At 46.7% G+C, this 15,830-nt stretch overlaps 1 protein-coding gene across 4 annotated transcripts in view; it reads left to right on the forward strand.

Annotated features, from left to right (window-relative positions):
• Nucleotides 1-15,830, forward strand: part of LOC144130129 (uncharacterized) — a 102,028-nt gene that overhangs the window by 50,573 nt on the left and 35,625 nt on the right. For 2 of the 4 annotated variants that reach the window (XM_077664139.1, XM_077664140.1), the window contains exons 5-6: nt 10,341-10,418; nt 12,683-12,799. The exons of 1 other annotated variant lie outside the window; for it this stretch is intronic. In XM_077664139.1, the coding sequence (XP_077520265.1) occupies nt 10,341-10,418; nt 12,683-12,799 (195 nt within the window). The remainder of the gene's footprint in view (nt 1-10,340; nt 10,419-12,682; nt 12,800-15,830) is intronic. One more of the 4 variants, XM_077664141.1, reaches the window with a different exon arrangement.

The raw sequence follows: 15,830 nt of genomic DNA on the forward strand, positions 1-15,830 counted from the left end.
CCAAGACCGGGACCGCCAAGTGACTTGGACATCGCTCCCGAAGCACCTAGCACCCACCCCAGCACCCCGCACCCAATGTGTTGAGCCTACTGCTAGTCGGGTAGTAGGTCAGAAACCGGACTAGGTCGCAGACGAGCAAGTGATTGCAATGCTAAAGCCAATCGTGAATACCATGCGTGTGCTGCTTTCCAGCATGCACATACCAGCTGCAAAGAATGCACTGCAGATGCTAGATTCGTTGAATCCAGTGCTTGCAGCTGTCCGATAGCTGGCACAACATATCCTCCAGCCTCGTCCTTCCGAGAAGTCCGACGCTTACGTTGCCATCAATATTATCAGCCTCAACGCCAAGCAGCCTTTTTTGACACTGAAACGTCCGCGCTGCCTTGTGATGGAGGGCCCTCGATCTGTTCCACTCAGGTAGCAGCTGTCGGCATCCCTCAAGGTGTGCAGGCTACAGCTGCAGCGGCCTGTGACAGTACTTGTGACATTGCCTGTCGTGCTTGCTACGGACCGCATTTTTCTATTTCTTATTCTTTTACGCCCCCCTCATCCCTCTCCCCCAGTGCAGGGTAGCCAACCAGAACATTTTCAGTAAAGCAGCTGAATGGGCTAGTTGGTTTTGCATCTTGGTGAAAAAACAGCGCACAAGCGCTTGTCCCCTTCTTTCTGTCTGTGTCTGCTTGTGCGCTGTTTTTTCACCAGAACATTTTACTGGTTAACCTCCCTGCCTTTCCTCTACCACTTCTCTCTCTCTCTCTTTTAACATGTCCCTTTTTCAGCTCGCTGAACGTCATCTGGAGCGAAAGGCTTTGACGGGGACTGCAGCCTGTAGCTTTCGCACCGGCTTTCTGTAACGGAAAGAAACAAATAAGCAAAGGAAAGAAAGAGAAAAAGCGAAAGAAACACAAATGGGTGAAACTAACTTCTAGCCCTGCAATACGAATTCGATTAAGATTTAGGTCCTAGATAGAAGGCCCTTAGTAAATGTTAACGTGCTAAGCGAAGTGTATGGTGACTGAAACCCATGAAAAGACTCGTAACTAGCCTGACAGAATTATGCATTTCCGCCTTGTACTCAGCGTGCCCGCTTTTTGAATGGCGCCCACACTTCACAGCAACGCTTAATTACAATACGTGTTGAGAATGCGGTAGCATAAGAGTCTGAAGTCTGTTCGGCCAGCTTCTTCTTCTTCACTGCTATTCGCCGCCTACGCTGAGCATAGCCGCCAATATTCCATCTTCAGCAACATGCTTTGGTGGCCACCCTCTCCACTTGCGGGCATTTTCCATTACGGTACACACACGCCGTCGATTCTGACTTCATTGCACCCTCATACGCGCAGTTTTCTGGACACAGAGACGTCTGCACAAAAACAAGAGTATATGTCAACTGCCGCCAAGCTAACGCCACCGAGCTCGGATTTGGCACTTGGTTTCATCACGTCACACACTCTGACGACCAATCAGTGCTCGGCCATGTCACCTCCAAACTGCCACCAGCTAACGCACCTACCAACTTGGTCCTGTCACATGGTCTCATGAGTCACGCACCCCATCGGCTAATAAAAGTCCAGGAATGTCACGTGACCGTGCGCCATTGACTCTGTCTTGACCAATTAGAAAATTTTATTACAAAACAAGGCCTGCGTTTTCCCGTGATGAGGGTCCTAGTGCAATCACATTAATATCGTTTCAATTTCTACATGCTGCAGTAATGTGCAGGTACGTTGGCGGCACCATGTAATTCACGCACACTCGACCTGTAAACTACAATGCATGAGCGAAATTAGGCATATACAGCGTGGCATGCACGTGTGGCTGTGCGAATGGCCTGGTTCGCTCTATATCGTGGCTCGTAATGTTCCACGTTTTATTGGCCGTCAGGCTCAAAACTTCACTCTGTATTCACTGACATTAGCATCATAAGGAATCCGTGGCATTCAGACATCATCATCATTCTGACTACGCTCTATGCAGGGCAAAGGCCTCTCTCATCTCTCCAATTAACCCTGTAATTTGCCAGTTGCGCCCACCCTATGCCTGCAAACTTCTTAATCTCATCCGCCCACCTCACTTTCTGGCGCCCCCTGATACGCTTGCCTTTTCTTGGAATCCACTCCGTTACCCTTCAGGACAGCGCTTATCTAGCCTTTGCACCACATGCCCTGCCCAAGCCCATTTCCAACTCTTGATTTAGACTAAGCTGTCATTAACCGGCGTTTGTTCCCTCACCCACCCTGCCCGCTTCCAGTGTCTTAAAGTTACATTTGTCATTTTTCTTTCCATCGCTCGCTGAGTTGTCCTTAATTTAAGCTGAACCCTTTTCGTTAGCCTCCACATTTTTGCCCCATAGGTGAGCATCGGTAAGATAAGGCTGTTGTACACTTTTCTCTTGAGGGATATTGGTAAACTGTCATTCACGATCTTATAGAGCCTGCCATATGCGCTCCATTCTATTTTTATTCTTCTACTTGTTTCCCTCTCGTGATCGGTATCAGCGGTCACTACCTGCTGTAGTAGACGTATTCCCTTAGCATTTCGAGCACCTCGCTACCAACTGTGAACTGCAGTTCCTTTGCGAGACTGTTAAACATTACTTTGGTTTTTCTGAATTTTTATTTTAAGACCTGCCGTTCTGCTCTGCCTTTCTAACTCATTGATCACGCTTTGCAGCACATCTCCTTTGTGACTCAGCAAGGCAATGTCACCTGCGAATCGCGAATTACTTAGGTATTCTTCCTTAACTCTTATCCTAAACTGTTCCCAATCCACGCCTCAGAACACCTCCTTTATATAGGCAGTGATTGGCATTGGCGAGATTTTGTCTGCCTTCCCGACTTCGTTCCGTATTGGAATTTAGGTGCTCACTTTATGAAGAACTACGGTAGCTGTGCAGTTACTATATGTATCTTCCAGTATTTTCACATAAGACTCTTTACACACTGATTTGGCAATGCCTGGATGACTGCTGGGGCTTCCACTTAGTCAAATGCTTTCTCGTATCAATGAACGGTATGTTGCGAGAAAGCATAGTCATATGTAAACATTTTTCATTGTTTGTCATATCCAACACACGACTCATTCAGACGCATAGCGCTTGGTTACAAATATTAAACCTCAGTATGTTTTCGAATGTGATTGGTTAAGGCAGCCCGTCAATGTCAAAACGCTTACCTCTTCCTCAACTCTGGCATATTTCTGAACCTTTTAGTGGCTGCATTCCTGATATGTAATATACTAAAAATTATTCAATGTTGCCTATGGAATTTAATATCTATAGTAATAATGTCCACACAATCTTTGAGAACACTCCATAGAAATCAAACATCTTTTACCGCGGCTAAAACAGATGTACACGAATTCAGTTACAGTTGTGATGAATAGGGCGAATTTGAAGGCTTCAAGGAATTTGTATAACGAGAGCAGTTGTCAGAGCTTATAATGCGACAGCATTTTGGTTTTCTTGCAATAAGCTTCGTGTTCCCCGTAACGAAATTCCCCGATTGGTCAGTAGGGAGATGTCAACATCATAGCCGCATGAACCCACAGGAAGCTAATAGATAGCAGGGCGGTTTTCCCTGAACGTGAAGATAACGGAGTATAGAGGACGTGACTCCACCACTCCATCCTCTTGCCGCTCAAACCTTGTCTGACGTCGAGCTCAAATCACTCCAACCTCTCTCATAAACTTGAGGAGCTGCCCATCACTGCAGTGAAATGTACGTTACGTATTTTCCCTACATTCCTCGTATATGTCTCAGGTATGAAGGGAACGACTCCTAGGCGGACCACATGACAAAGCAGTAGCAGACGATTAGCAGCTGCCAAGGAATCAATACCAACAGAGGAGCTCCCGTCATTGTTCACTTGAAAGATGCTACTTTCTCTTGGCGGCTGTCACGATTTCCGATGACACTGCTCGGATTCAGTTTCCAAAAGCTTCGGCCCTCCTCTGACGGGCGAAAAACTACTGGAATTCCTTGAGGGCGTTTCTTCTTGCATGCGACTAGCGTAAACGGTGCTCATATTCTATATCCTCTGGTTTACTGAGCACGTAGACGGATTTGTTGTCATCATTCCTGCAGCTGTGTTGCAGACGGGGCTCTTTGTTCTCCAATTCTTCGTCTACTTCATTCATAACTCTTGGCACTGTTACTGAACTCCTGCACTCCTTAGTAGGAGTAATGAGGGCTTCAAAATGTTAGGCGGCACTTGCGGGTGAAGCGGCTCTTGGCTGCACCCAGGAGCGGCATTCATGGTGCTAAGATTACCACGAGCAGCATTGGGTTCAGAGGACTGCTCTCGGCCATCAACCACAATTTAGGCCGAAGGTAGGCAAAACCAGAAACAAGCACTTCGCACCTGGCACACGTCATACCCGAATCTCTCGGCATTGCCTCCTGTTCACACCAGAGCCAGTGAGCTCACAAAGCGACGAACAGAACCACAGCCGGTCTCCTTCTTATAAACAGAAACAACTTTATCTGTAAGCCACTCAGAGGTTTAGTAAGGTGTGGGTGCGGGCTAGTTGGTAATGCATTGTAAGACGAAAAGCGCGAAAAAAACACACGGACTTTGGCAATTCACTACCGTGATTGTGAATATGAGGGTGGTGACCATTGTGCTCCGGACTTCCCACAATCTGTAATTATCGGCCGGCATCCTTCGCAAATCTCAAGGGAGATATTAGAGGCGCTAGAGATTGATAGGATGGGCAGTGGTTGCGTAAGCACGCCATCAATCGGCCTTTCAAAAAAGGAGATGATGTATCTGAGCGGGTATGAGTGACATGACTTTTTGTATGCTGCTGTCATTGTTAGTTTCTGTCTTCCCCACTTTCATGTGCCTATATATCTTTCGATGTTTCTAATAAACGTCAGTTGGAAGTTAGCGCTTGTCCTTCGTCTTTCTTTTTCGTCCGTGTGTTTTTTCCTCGTTTTTCGTCTTAAAATTCACTCAGAGGGCAAGAAAAAAGAGCATAAAAGAAGCAACTTTAGCTGTAATCCACTCAGGGAGAAAGGAAAAAGAGGATAATGAGAGTTGTTAAATTATGGTGTACAAATGTGCTAAACTCTGTGTAGAGGCGTCAGAATGAGTTTCGGATATTGTCAGGCCCGACCGAACATTTGGCATCTAATTTAAGCAACATTTCAACCACACTTCATAGGACACCGACCAGTCGCATTGAAACTCCAGATCATCATCTTTAGAAAAGACGAAATGAAAGTTCAGTAACGCCCACGTGCACTGCGCAGCAGTATGAATGGCGATCGGCAGGGAACAACACTTTCAGAGCCGCGATTATATTCCTTGGCGTACTGAGAGGATTTCCGATGGGGAGAGGGAGCAATGAAAACCACTCAGGCCAAGAGGGAAGAACGCGTAGCTCGCTTCGCTGGCTAGCAGAAAACAAACAGATACAACATTTTTTCGTAATAAAATTGGAATTTCCACCGGTTTTCTTGTTCTAGTCGATCGTATAAGAGTGCGCTGAATAGGGTTGGTCATTCCGGCTGTAACTACTGGACGTTTCGTCATAACCGGCGCTGGAACCCCGCCACGGTCGTCGGCTGTCGCCTGTTCAAGGCTTTGCTCTAGCCCAGATTCCGTGGTTGTGGGTTTCCACGCAAGTGACGGACCAGCACTAGTCGCACTGTCAGATCCGCCCTCTGCCTGCGCGCTTGCAGCGGCCTCTAAAGACGCAGTCCTTGGCGTAGCCTCCTGATGACGGTGGATTTCTTCGCCGTGGCGCTGCACTGCTCCCGTTGGCGTGTCCACTGCTATCATTATCACCCCCGACGTGGAATGTACACGCCCAGGCACCATCTTTGGTCAGCGCCGTAGTTCCACACGTTTACGCCGCTACCTGGCGCGATGCTCCATTCGTCAACGTCCGCCGACGAATCCCCACGTCTGGGCAGCAGACATGCTTGTAGACGGAAAAGTAGCCGATAGCCGATAAGGGTCCAGAAAGGTGACGTTCTTTCCTTTTGGTAATTGTACAACAGCCCCACGACGTTATCTTCCAGCAACCTGTTTCCCATTTTCCGCCACCCATCCTTCACTGTCCGAAGAGCTCTTCCCCTGCTCCGTTAGTTTTGGTTGGGAAAGTTCAGTACGCAGGTAGAGTATTCGTATTATATCTTGACACGAACGTGGGGAACCCGTGACTAGTGAACTGTGTGCCATTATAGGACTCGGTTGTGCGTGGCCCGCCGAACCGACAAAACATGCTTCTTAAGCAGCGGATGGTACAAGCTGTGTTTGAGTGCTTTGTGGGTGGTACTTCCACCCACTTTATGTTAGCATCTACCACTATGAGCATCATCTTGCCGGCTAGCGGGCCTGCAAAATCGAGGCAGATTCGAGACCACCATTCCGCTGTTTTCGGCCAACTCACTGGTGGGGCTGCAGTAGGCATAAACAGGTTTTCCACGCAGCTTCTACACTGCGCCGATAAGTCTTGAATGTCCCTGTCCAGCCCCGGCCACTAAAACAATGTCCGCGCGACAGATTTCATTGAGGAGGAGCCCTTGTGTGTTTCATGCAGCAGCTGCAGCACCCTTTCCTGCGCTTTCAGCGGTATCCCGACTCTGCTGCCCCCGTAGATTAGACGGTGAGTCAACAGTAGTTCCATCTGGCATAAAAAAAATCACGCACAATTCCTCTAGTTGTTTGAGGCCACCCATTCAAGATGAAGTGCGTGACTTGCTAACTTCGAGTCCTTGTCGGTTAACTCCTGCTTTTCGTGCGTTGTCACTATGCCTTCTTCCAGGTCTTTCAACAAAAGGACGTACTCCGGAAGTTCATCCTCTGTCACGGTTCCGTGGTCGGCGCTGGCAGCCTGCTTAGGGCGTGTATTGACAGTAGCTGTTTCCCTGGGAAGTACTGCGACTTGTACTGGTAGCCACCCAAAAACAGTGCTCACCGTTGAATTCGCGAGACAGCCATCAGCGGCGTCTGGCGATCATCCCTGAGAAGTCGCAGCACTGCTTTATAGTTGGCTACCAATGCAAATTGCCAACCTAAAAGAGAGTCACGAAAACTATAAACGCCAAAGGTAGGAACCGATTCTTCTCCCTCCTGCTGCAGGTAGTTCTGCTCTGCTTTTGTTAGGTTTCTGGAGCGGAACCCAATTGGTATGTGCTTATTTTCCACCGAATGAAAGATCACCGCGTCGAAGCCATAAAGGGAAGCGTCGCACTCTACTTTCAGCTCCTTGTTAAGATGAAAATGCACGAGAAGTTGTTCATTTTTCAATATTTTGTGAGTGCTCGCGAACGCCGGCTGCTGCGCTTATAGCTACTCCCAACTGGCTTTCTTTGGTCGAAACAGTTGGTTGAAGTGCTGGTCGAAGCGGTTGTCCCGGGCTCTAACACCAGACCAGGACGAATTTTTCGTTAACTACGAAGTGTCTGTGGTAGCTGTTTAGCTTTCTTTTGCAGCCATATGGGTGCGCTTTGGTAACTGCCGATTAGTAATTACTCTCGTATTGCCACCAGATGTCTACCTGTAATGGATAAAAAGTTAATTAACAAAAATTTGTTAACTGGCTGCCTAGTTAAATTATTCACCTGTTTCTTTGTATCCCCAAACGCAGGTATTATTGTGCCGCAGAAGCCACATTCATACCTCAAAAAGCCTATTGTTTTAATTATGGTTCCCTTCACTGAAAAATCGGTATATTCAGGGGTACAGTTCAACTGAAGATGCTTTGCAGGCATGTCGCTTTTCTGGTCAATAATGTTTGCAAATGAAAGTGAATAATGTAGCCGAGGCATGAGCGGTGAATATAAAACCGTCTTATCGGCTTTCGAACATAATTATAGTGCTCCTATGAAAACGATTAATCAAGATGTTTTACAGTGAAAAGCAAGATAATTTTAGACAGGGAACAGGGGCAAAACTGCTTGCGCGCCACAAATGATTCGCTTTGAAATTCTGAGAAACACACGTGCACAGAAAGCAAAAAACCACAACGAGTTGCATCCGAAAAAGAGCAAGAGCTTATAAACACAGATATGGCTCCGCTTTTTGCCTGTTAGCGACATTCTCTACAAAATGGCGCTCGTAGAACAGCTTTCATTCATTTCTTTCATAAACATCCCCTATATATATATAGCAAAAAAATATTGGTCGAACTCGGATCTCGAAAGAAATTTTTGTGTCGGAACGACGCCCCTCAATTCATACTTATCGGCATATGCAGTTTTAACATTCGAACAAACTTTACAATAGGGAATGATCAAACTCGAAAACCACATAGAACAGAACCCTCGTAGCAACGCGCGTCGTTGCAAGTGAATTCGATCATTTTTTTTTTTTGGGGGGGGGGGGGGGGAGTACACTCCAACTGCGCTTAACGTTAATCAATGGATCATGACAGTAACACCCTCCTCGCTTTCCATAGCATGCAATTATGAGGAGCCTTCAACGTAAACAAATCGGAACATGTGGCTTTTTAACTGACAGTCGCATAAATGATGCGCATTTATCAGAAGCATCCATTTGTTGAACAAAGGAAAGGAAGCAGCGTAAGCTCAATGAAGTGCTTACCGTGCAAAGCTGATGCCATATTCCCACGCAACGAAGCACCATATGCTGCTGTAGCTGATCGAAGACTCTGAATAGGCAGCGCTGGTGGTCGGCAGAGTAGGAAGTACTACGCAAATTACATGTACGCACAGTATTGTCCTCACCTGGAGCTGCCTATGCACTGGTTTCAACCCAGCCTGCACTTGTGTTCAGTACGGCACAGCGAATAGGCCTGATGTCGCCGTCGTTCCGCCGGTACTTTCTCGGTAGCGAAAAGAAGGAATAAGAGCCGAAAAAAGGAAGGAAAAAGGAATGGACTACAGGCGTTATTGAGTGAAAAAAGGCGCATAGTACAAATAAAGAAAGATTCAAGCCGGAAGAGATGCTGCGTATCGAAAGAAAGAGAATGATCAAGGTGACAAGCGGAGGCAACAGGCACGGCAGCCCGCGCAGAAGCGAAGGCGAACGAGCAGTGAGCAGCAGCAGGTCCGTTGACAGCCGCGGGTATAAACCAATATTTCTGCCTTCGAGGTTCCCCAATCCTCCGCGGTAACCTTGACGAAGGGAGTGCCCGTCGAAGCGCGAGCAGGTCAAGCTGAGGGCCGACAAATAGCACAGGAGTACGTGCCGGTAAAGCAGAGGCCGCCGCACGAAGGGAGAAGCGCACGGGCAGAGAGAAGTTCTCTGGTGGACCGGCGCAGAAGCGGCTGCGCGGAGAGGAATATCAAGACGGCCACCGGTCAGCGGGGAAGCCGGCGGGGCAATCATGAAAGCCGCAGTCGAACTGAGACTTTCGGGTGACGGCTAAGGTGTATGTATCCGCACAGCAGCGATGAACGCCAAGTTGAAGGCAGCCCGGGTGGTGGTATACCATGGCACGGCACTTGATGAGTGCAAAAAACAGAGCAAACGAAGGAAGGGCCGATGCCGCCAGCTGAGGAGAATTGAGCGGGGGCCCCGTTTCGGCAAGAAATTTCAGGGCATTGGCTTCCAGATATCACACGTAACTTGGTCACGTGCCCAATGGAGAAAGAAAAAGCCAGTCTCCCATCGCAGCGCGCGCAGCCTTTTATCTATTGAGCAGGTACCTAGTTCTATCGTGTTATGAATTCTCATGAATTAACTGGTACGTGAGTTCCACATAATCGTCTTGATGAAAAACGGTGAGATGGCTTTGCAGTAATATCACCGTGCCCCACATAAGTTTTACTTATAAAAGCAAAAAAGGCTGCAAAACTGTGTTCCACTTAAAAAGGTGCAATGAGCCTCGTTTCAGATGAAGTAAATGAAACAGACCTTAAGCGGAAATTATGACGAGATTAAGAGTGAATAGAGCGCTAGAGCAGCGTGCTGCAGAACAAATAAAGCAAAATATCATTGCAGCTAACTTGTTAAGGGCACATTGAGAGTGCATTTATCATTTGCATGCATATGCCGCAGCACCCGAACGCCGGCACTACCAGATACCCTTTCTCTGCGTTAAATAACCGTTTTTTTTTTGCTCCCTCCGCAGGGCACCGCCCGAGAGTTCTAGACAAGTGTGTTCGCCTCTGTACATGCACTAGACCATCCTTTGTTTAGCGATTTAATGTTAAAACGAAGACTGTTGCACTCTACATATTTATAACTCGCTCGCTTACCTTCGCTACCGACTTGTCGGCTTTACCTGCGAGCGGACTGATTGGAGCAATGCTACCTCCAATCTAGAAGTAATACAGTTTTATCAACGCGCAGCACAAAATTCCAACCAGTGAGCAGGTACTGACTACGCAAAAATTCTCCGGTTTCTTTTTGCACAACAGGATGTGCCGGTTGACGTATGCTGGTGTCTTGTATATGATAAACTACCTCGCAATTACAAAGATGGGACCAGTTGTCATGTAAGTCTGCATCAAAAGTTTTGTGCTCTGCCCGACACGAATTCAGTAACAGGACGCCAGCAGCTCCCAAAAACGGTCACTTGTGTACAACTTGCTTGGGTTATGAAGAAGCCAATCTTTTCTGCCCTTAGGTATTTCCAAGCTTCACATAATTAAAGATTATCTGCGTTACGTTTTCGCTCATCCCTGAACTCACTGAGCCGTTAACAAATATTCGTCAGCAAAGACAACCCTTCGACAAACGACAAGACGTGGTACGCTCCCACAAGCGGCTATAAGGTATTTGACTCAGAAACATGAACCCAGATTGGAATCAGGTTGTGTTGTGTTTTTAATGAAGTTTCAGTAGATTTTCTCTCGCACAGCGCAGTGGCTATGGCGTTCCGCGACTGTATTGGGCAAGATGCACGGGCTAGCAATCCGGCTTCGGAGGTTGATACCCAAGTTGGAGAATGGGTGCGAAAATGCCCGTGTAGTAAACGGGTACACGTAAACGAACACTTTCCGTAGAACTCCACTACGGAAATAGAGAATTCAATAATACTACCAAAAAACACTACTGGCAATGCTCTAACTGTAAAAAAAATAACACTAGTGTAAAATCAAAAAGTAATAATACTGAAACTGTAAAATATCAAGCAATTCTTGTTCCATCAAAGTCCCTCCTCCTCCTCCACTTACAAAGAAACGAAATTATTGCACAGCTTAACTGCAGTTACGACCAAGAAATCTACAGGTAAGCACTTTACGCTATCAAGTAATAATTTGCTTAACGCATTTTGGAGTACTGAATATGTTCATTACCTAAAATAAAAAGCGGCGGCTATAAAACTATGCTGTGATTGTAAGAAGATATTAGGCTGCTACTGAATACATTGAAAAAGAGACCTTTTTGGGAAGTAAAGGCGTTGTGAACAATTTGTGGAAACAAAGCAAAGAATTTTTGAATGATAATGAATTTTTGAGCCCCACAAAACTGATATTCTGCACCAAGCCTAGAAAAAGCTGTGGAATAGCACTTACGAATGTGTCATAGCCATGTTAAACATGTACAACATGAACTGGTGACCACGTCGGTAAGACATGATTTGCAGTGCAAAAGCGGAACGGTACGAGGCCAAAGGAAGAGACAACGAGACAGCGCTGTAAACACGGCATAAAACCAGCCACAGCTTAGAGGCAAAACATAAAACTCCGCAGGGTCCCGAGTCATGTAGGAATAAAAGGCAACGAGAGAGCAGACTTTTGCACTCCCCAAACTCATGATACGCAAAGAAAGTAAATACGTCCTCTAAGCATTGTATGAACTTAGTACGTACTAAATTAAGAAAAAAAATGCAGTCTGCTTGCAACAACGAATTAAATAACAACCTACACTTCGTAACACCACATTTAGGTGAATGAAGTCCTGCACCCACCAGGAAGGTTTCAAGGAGGTGATTATCTGCTGCAGTCGTATAGGAAACACACACCCATCCCACACAGTTTCAAACTGACGAAACAACAGAATCCCCAATGTCAATTATGCAGGTATGAGCTAACAGCAAACACGGTTTATTTCCATTGAGAAAACTTGAAACACTAAAGAAAAATAACTTTGTAATTTTGTAGTTTTTACGATGCAGACGTACCATTCCATCCAACTTTGCTCGTAGGCGAAGAGTCACTTCTTGACCTTTCACGAGTTTTAAGAGCGCGCGCTCTTACTGCTCGCACTCTCCGAGATTTCCGAGATTTCAAGATGGCGGCCAGAATTATCAGGTGACTTCAGGTCAGTTTCCTATGCGCCATAAAACCCAACACAACGTTTCATTCTCCCTGTTCTTACGCCAGAAAAAGACACGTGGCACAAGCCTGAGTGGTCTTGCGAGCCATTCACTTAATATCGTTTTCTTGCTTGCTGGCGTTCACTTTGCAGTTGCCATAGTCTCTGCAAGCACGAAGAGATCCAGAAACCAGAAATTCCTGCATAGCGTCGTTACCGTCACTCTCTGTGGTCCTTTCGTGCATTTTCAGCTCGGTCCGTGCCAGTTTTTCCGCGATTGGTGTGTCAGTCGACCCCCAAACGCTATATAACAAGCGGTGGCGACCGAAGCGCGGGTCAGCGACCACTGGTTCTGTCATCCTAAACACACATACTAGATGTTCCGCCATTTATCACCCTTTCTTGCATAAACCTACAGCTACACTCTTCACGGCAGTTAAGCGCATGTATTTTGGTTCGTCGGTTGGCGTAGTCTTACGTTATTTTTCCTTGATGCTAGATAAAAGCTCCTGGGTACAACAAAGAGCTCACGTGGAAAGGAGGATATTGCTACCAAGGCAAGTGTCGCTTGCATCATATACCTAAAGGCTGCCGAGGCGAGCAGCCTCCAGACACGGTAAGTAAACATTTGAAAGTGTTTTCTGACATACTTGAAACAATAGTGATATAGTGTTTTTGATCTACCCTTGGTGGCTAATGCTTCTTTCCACGAAAGCTTATTTTACATTGTACATTCTGGATAGAAGCAAAAGGTTTCTTTGTAGGAATGGCTACTGCTAAGATTTGAAGTAGTGTGCGGCAATCTGAAAACATTTGTTATATCATATCCAAAATGTTACAATCAAATGCCGCCAAGCAAGACGGTGGACAATTTTTCATTACACGTTGGGTCTTTAGGAAGTTTCCAGCAGCGTAAAGGCTCAATGAACAAATTAAAATACTATTTCTCATCTTTACCCATCGAAGGCAATTCATTAAAGCACTAGCTGAACAAAATTTTACTCAAAGTAAATTTCCTGTAATTACACAGATAATGCAGAGGCTATAGAAAGCATGGCTAAGAGGCCCAGCAGTCAAACATGTAGATTTTTTATTTATAGACGATTTGCAGCGCCATATGATAGGGGCTGCCATCTTTGATCATTCGATCACGGCTCCATTACACGCCTCTTGACTGTTCGTCGCCTGCCTCGTCACGAAGGCTGCTGCACGTGCTGGTTCGATTTTGACAGCCAGCGCTCCCGCTACTATACGGTTGTGAAAGAGTCGATAGACGGCACTAGGGTCCGTCCAAAACTTCAAAGGCCATTCGAGTACCCTAAATTCATCACTTGAAGCGTGAAAACTTGGTCGCGCTTCATGTCGGGGAGAGCCGCTCAGCTCTCAGCCTCTTCGAACCAACGAATGCATCGACTAACTGCTTGTCTTTGGTCTTTTTATTGTCATAATATAGAAAGGGAAAGTTTGGTGCTCTTGCGGCAGCGCAGTTCATTGTGATATTGGGTACATGCATGTATATATCGCTCCAAAGTGTTCACGTGCACACCGTAGGCGTTGGCTTACAGCATGATGCGAGCGGGTGTTTTCTGTTGCCAGCTGTGCTTCAGAAATCTAAAACTATTTTGCATTGATTTGTTAAACATAGAAAGGCGACAAATTAAATACGTACGCGAATATTAACCACCATGGCGGTGATACGATGCATCTCGCAGCCTTCACTAGCTGGCGTACCAACATTTGGGATGATCTCCGGATGTAGACGTGACAGCGCACGCAGGAAAACGCGTTTATAATAAACGCAGTTAAGAATTCTGTCTGCCTCATGCATAAAATGGCGGTACGCTCCACGCTTGTTGTGTATTCATGAAACTGGTCGAGTTCTCTAGTTGCAGTTCGTAAGTAATCAGCTTCACTGTGAGCGCTGACCTGCGAAGTCATTTTGCAAGGTCATTTTTAGTGACTGTCTCGCATGGACCGCGAGGAAGTGACAGCCACCCAGCACAGCAGCCGCAACGCAAATGATTTATTCCGAAAATAGTCCGTGAAGACAGCACTACTTGGAGCGAAGTTCAACAGCAGCGCTACGAAGGCATGTAATACACGGACCATGGTGAGCTTTGTCCGCAGGCGTGGCTGTGCAGTACGTAACCAATAGAATATAATCTATACAGTAACTATATGTAGCCGACGGAGCCGTCCTTCCTGCCCATTCCTAATTCGGCCTCGGATGCTCCTGTTACTATGTTGAGGTTGAGGTGTTGAATGCTACAGGTGGGTTTAGCCTTGCTTTATCTACCGGCAATTGCTCCACCGCAGCGTCCCTTCGATATTAACAATGCCGCATCTACCCCGCTAAGCGCACAGTCTCTTATAATAGCACACATTCTCTCCCGCAGTCACCATCTATGCACACAATCAATCCACACAGTTCACATCACAGTCCGCTCCAGAAGTCACCATCTATGCACATATTCAGTCACAGTAGAACATATGCCATTGTAGTGCCACACTCCATACACACATTCACTCACAGTATAAAGTAGTCCACTCCGGAAGACACCATCTGCGCACACGTACATTCAATCACAGTAGGCCATAGTCCGTTCCTGCTGTCACCAGTTAGAAAGAAGGTCTGTGTCCTGCAGAAATGTTAAAAGAAGGCGTGCAGCCTCCCTTCTGCATGTCTGGTTTCCACTCGGGTAGACAATGTCCTGCACTGTGCTGTGACGGGTTCCTGTCTTTTTGAAGGAAGCGAACATCACATGCCTTTCCGCGTTGTACTCTGGGCAGTACATAATACAATGTTCGATATCCCCGCACACACCACATAAAGAGCAGAGCGGAGACGATGCTATGCCGGTCTTATGCATCAATGCAGGAGTGCGAGCAGAGGCCGTGCGAATTCGATGTAGAAGGGTCGCCTGAGATCTTCTCAGTCCCTTGGTCACACATGGCTTGTGGGACGCACTCCACAGGGTACTGAAGTGATCGAGCACCGTTTTCCTGCAGAGACTTTTCCCATCTTGAGGTACTTTTTTTGATGGAATCCTTGAGAGAGCTTTATGGGCGAGACTGTCTGCCACCTCATTACCGTTGACTCCTATGTGAGAGGGCACCCACTGGAAATGTAAAGTCTCTGCTGTGCAGATTCTGCACCAAGCGCAGAGAGCTTAGAGACAAGGCGTGAGTAGGGAATCCGCACTCTAACCTCTGAAGGGCACATTTTGAATCAGTTAGGATGACAACAGGTTGAGCCGGACAAGACTCTAACTTCCGTAAAGCCGCCCCAATAGCAACACTTTCAGCCGTTGTGGAGGATACGACAGCAGTACAGCGTACGGACCACTTACAGTCCAAAGAAGGAATGTAAAAAGCCGCTGTGCTAACTTGTTTGACCTTGTCCACAGAACCATCCGTGAAAATTTGAAGATGCCAGGCATACTCTGTTTCCAAGTATTCCAGTACAAGCGAACGCGTTGCTGCCCAAGGAGAGCTGCGCTTTGCGCTCACATGAGGAATTGTGACCTTACAGTCGAGGGTCGGAAAATACCAGGGGGGTTTCAACCGTTTCCTTTGCCTTCGGACATTAATGCCTAAAGAACTAAGAGTATTAAGTGCCAAGTAAGCCTTCGACTCATATCTCTTGC

The sequence above is a fragment of the Amblyomma americanum genome, chromosome 4, assembly GCF_052857255.1.
Source record: "Amblyomma americanum isolate KBUSLIRL-KWMA chromosome 4, ASM5285725v1, whole genome shotgun sequence".
NCBI lineage: Eukaryota > Metazoa > Arthropoda > Arachnida > Ixodida > Ixodidae > Amblyomma > Amblyomma americanum.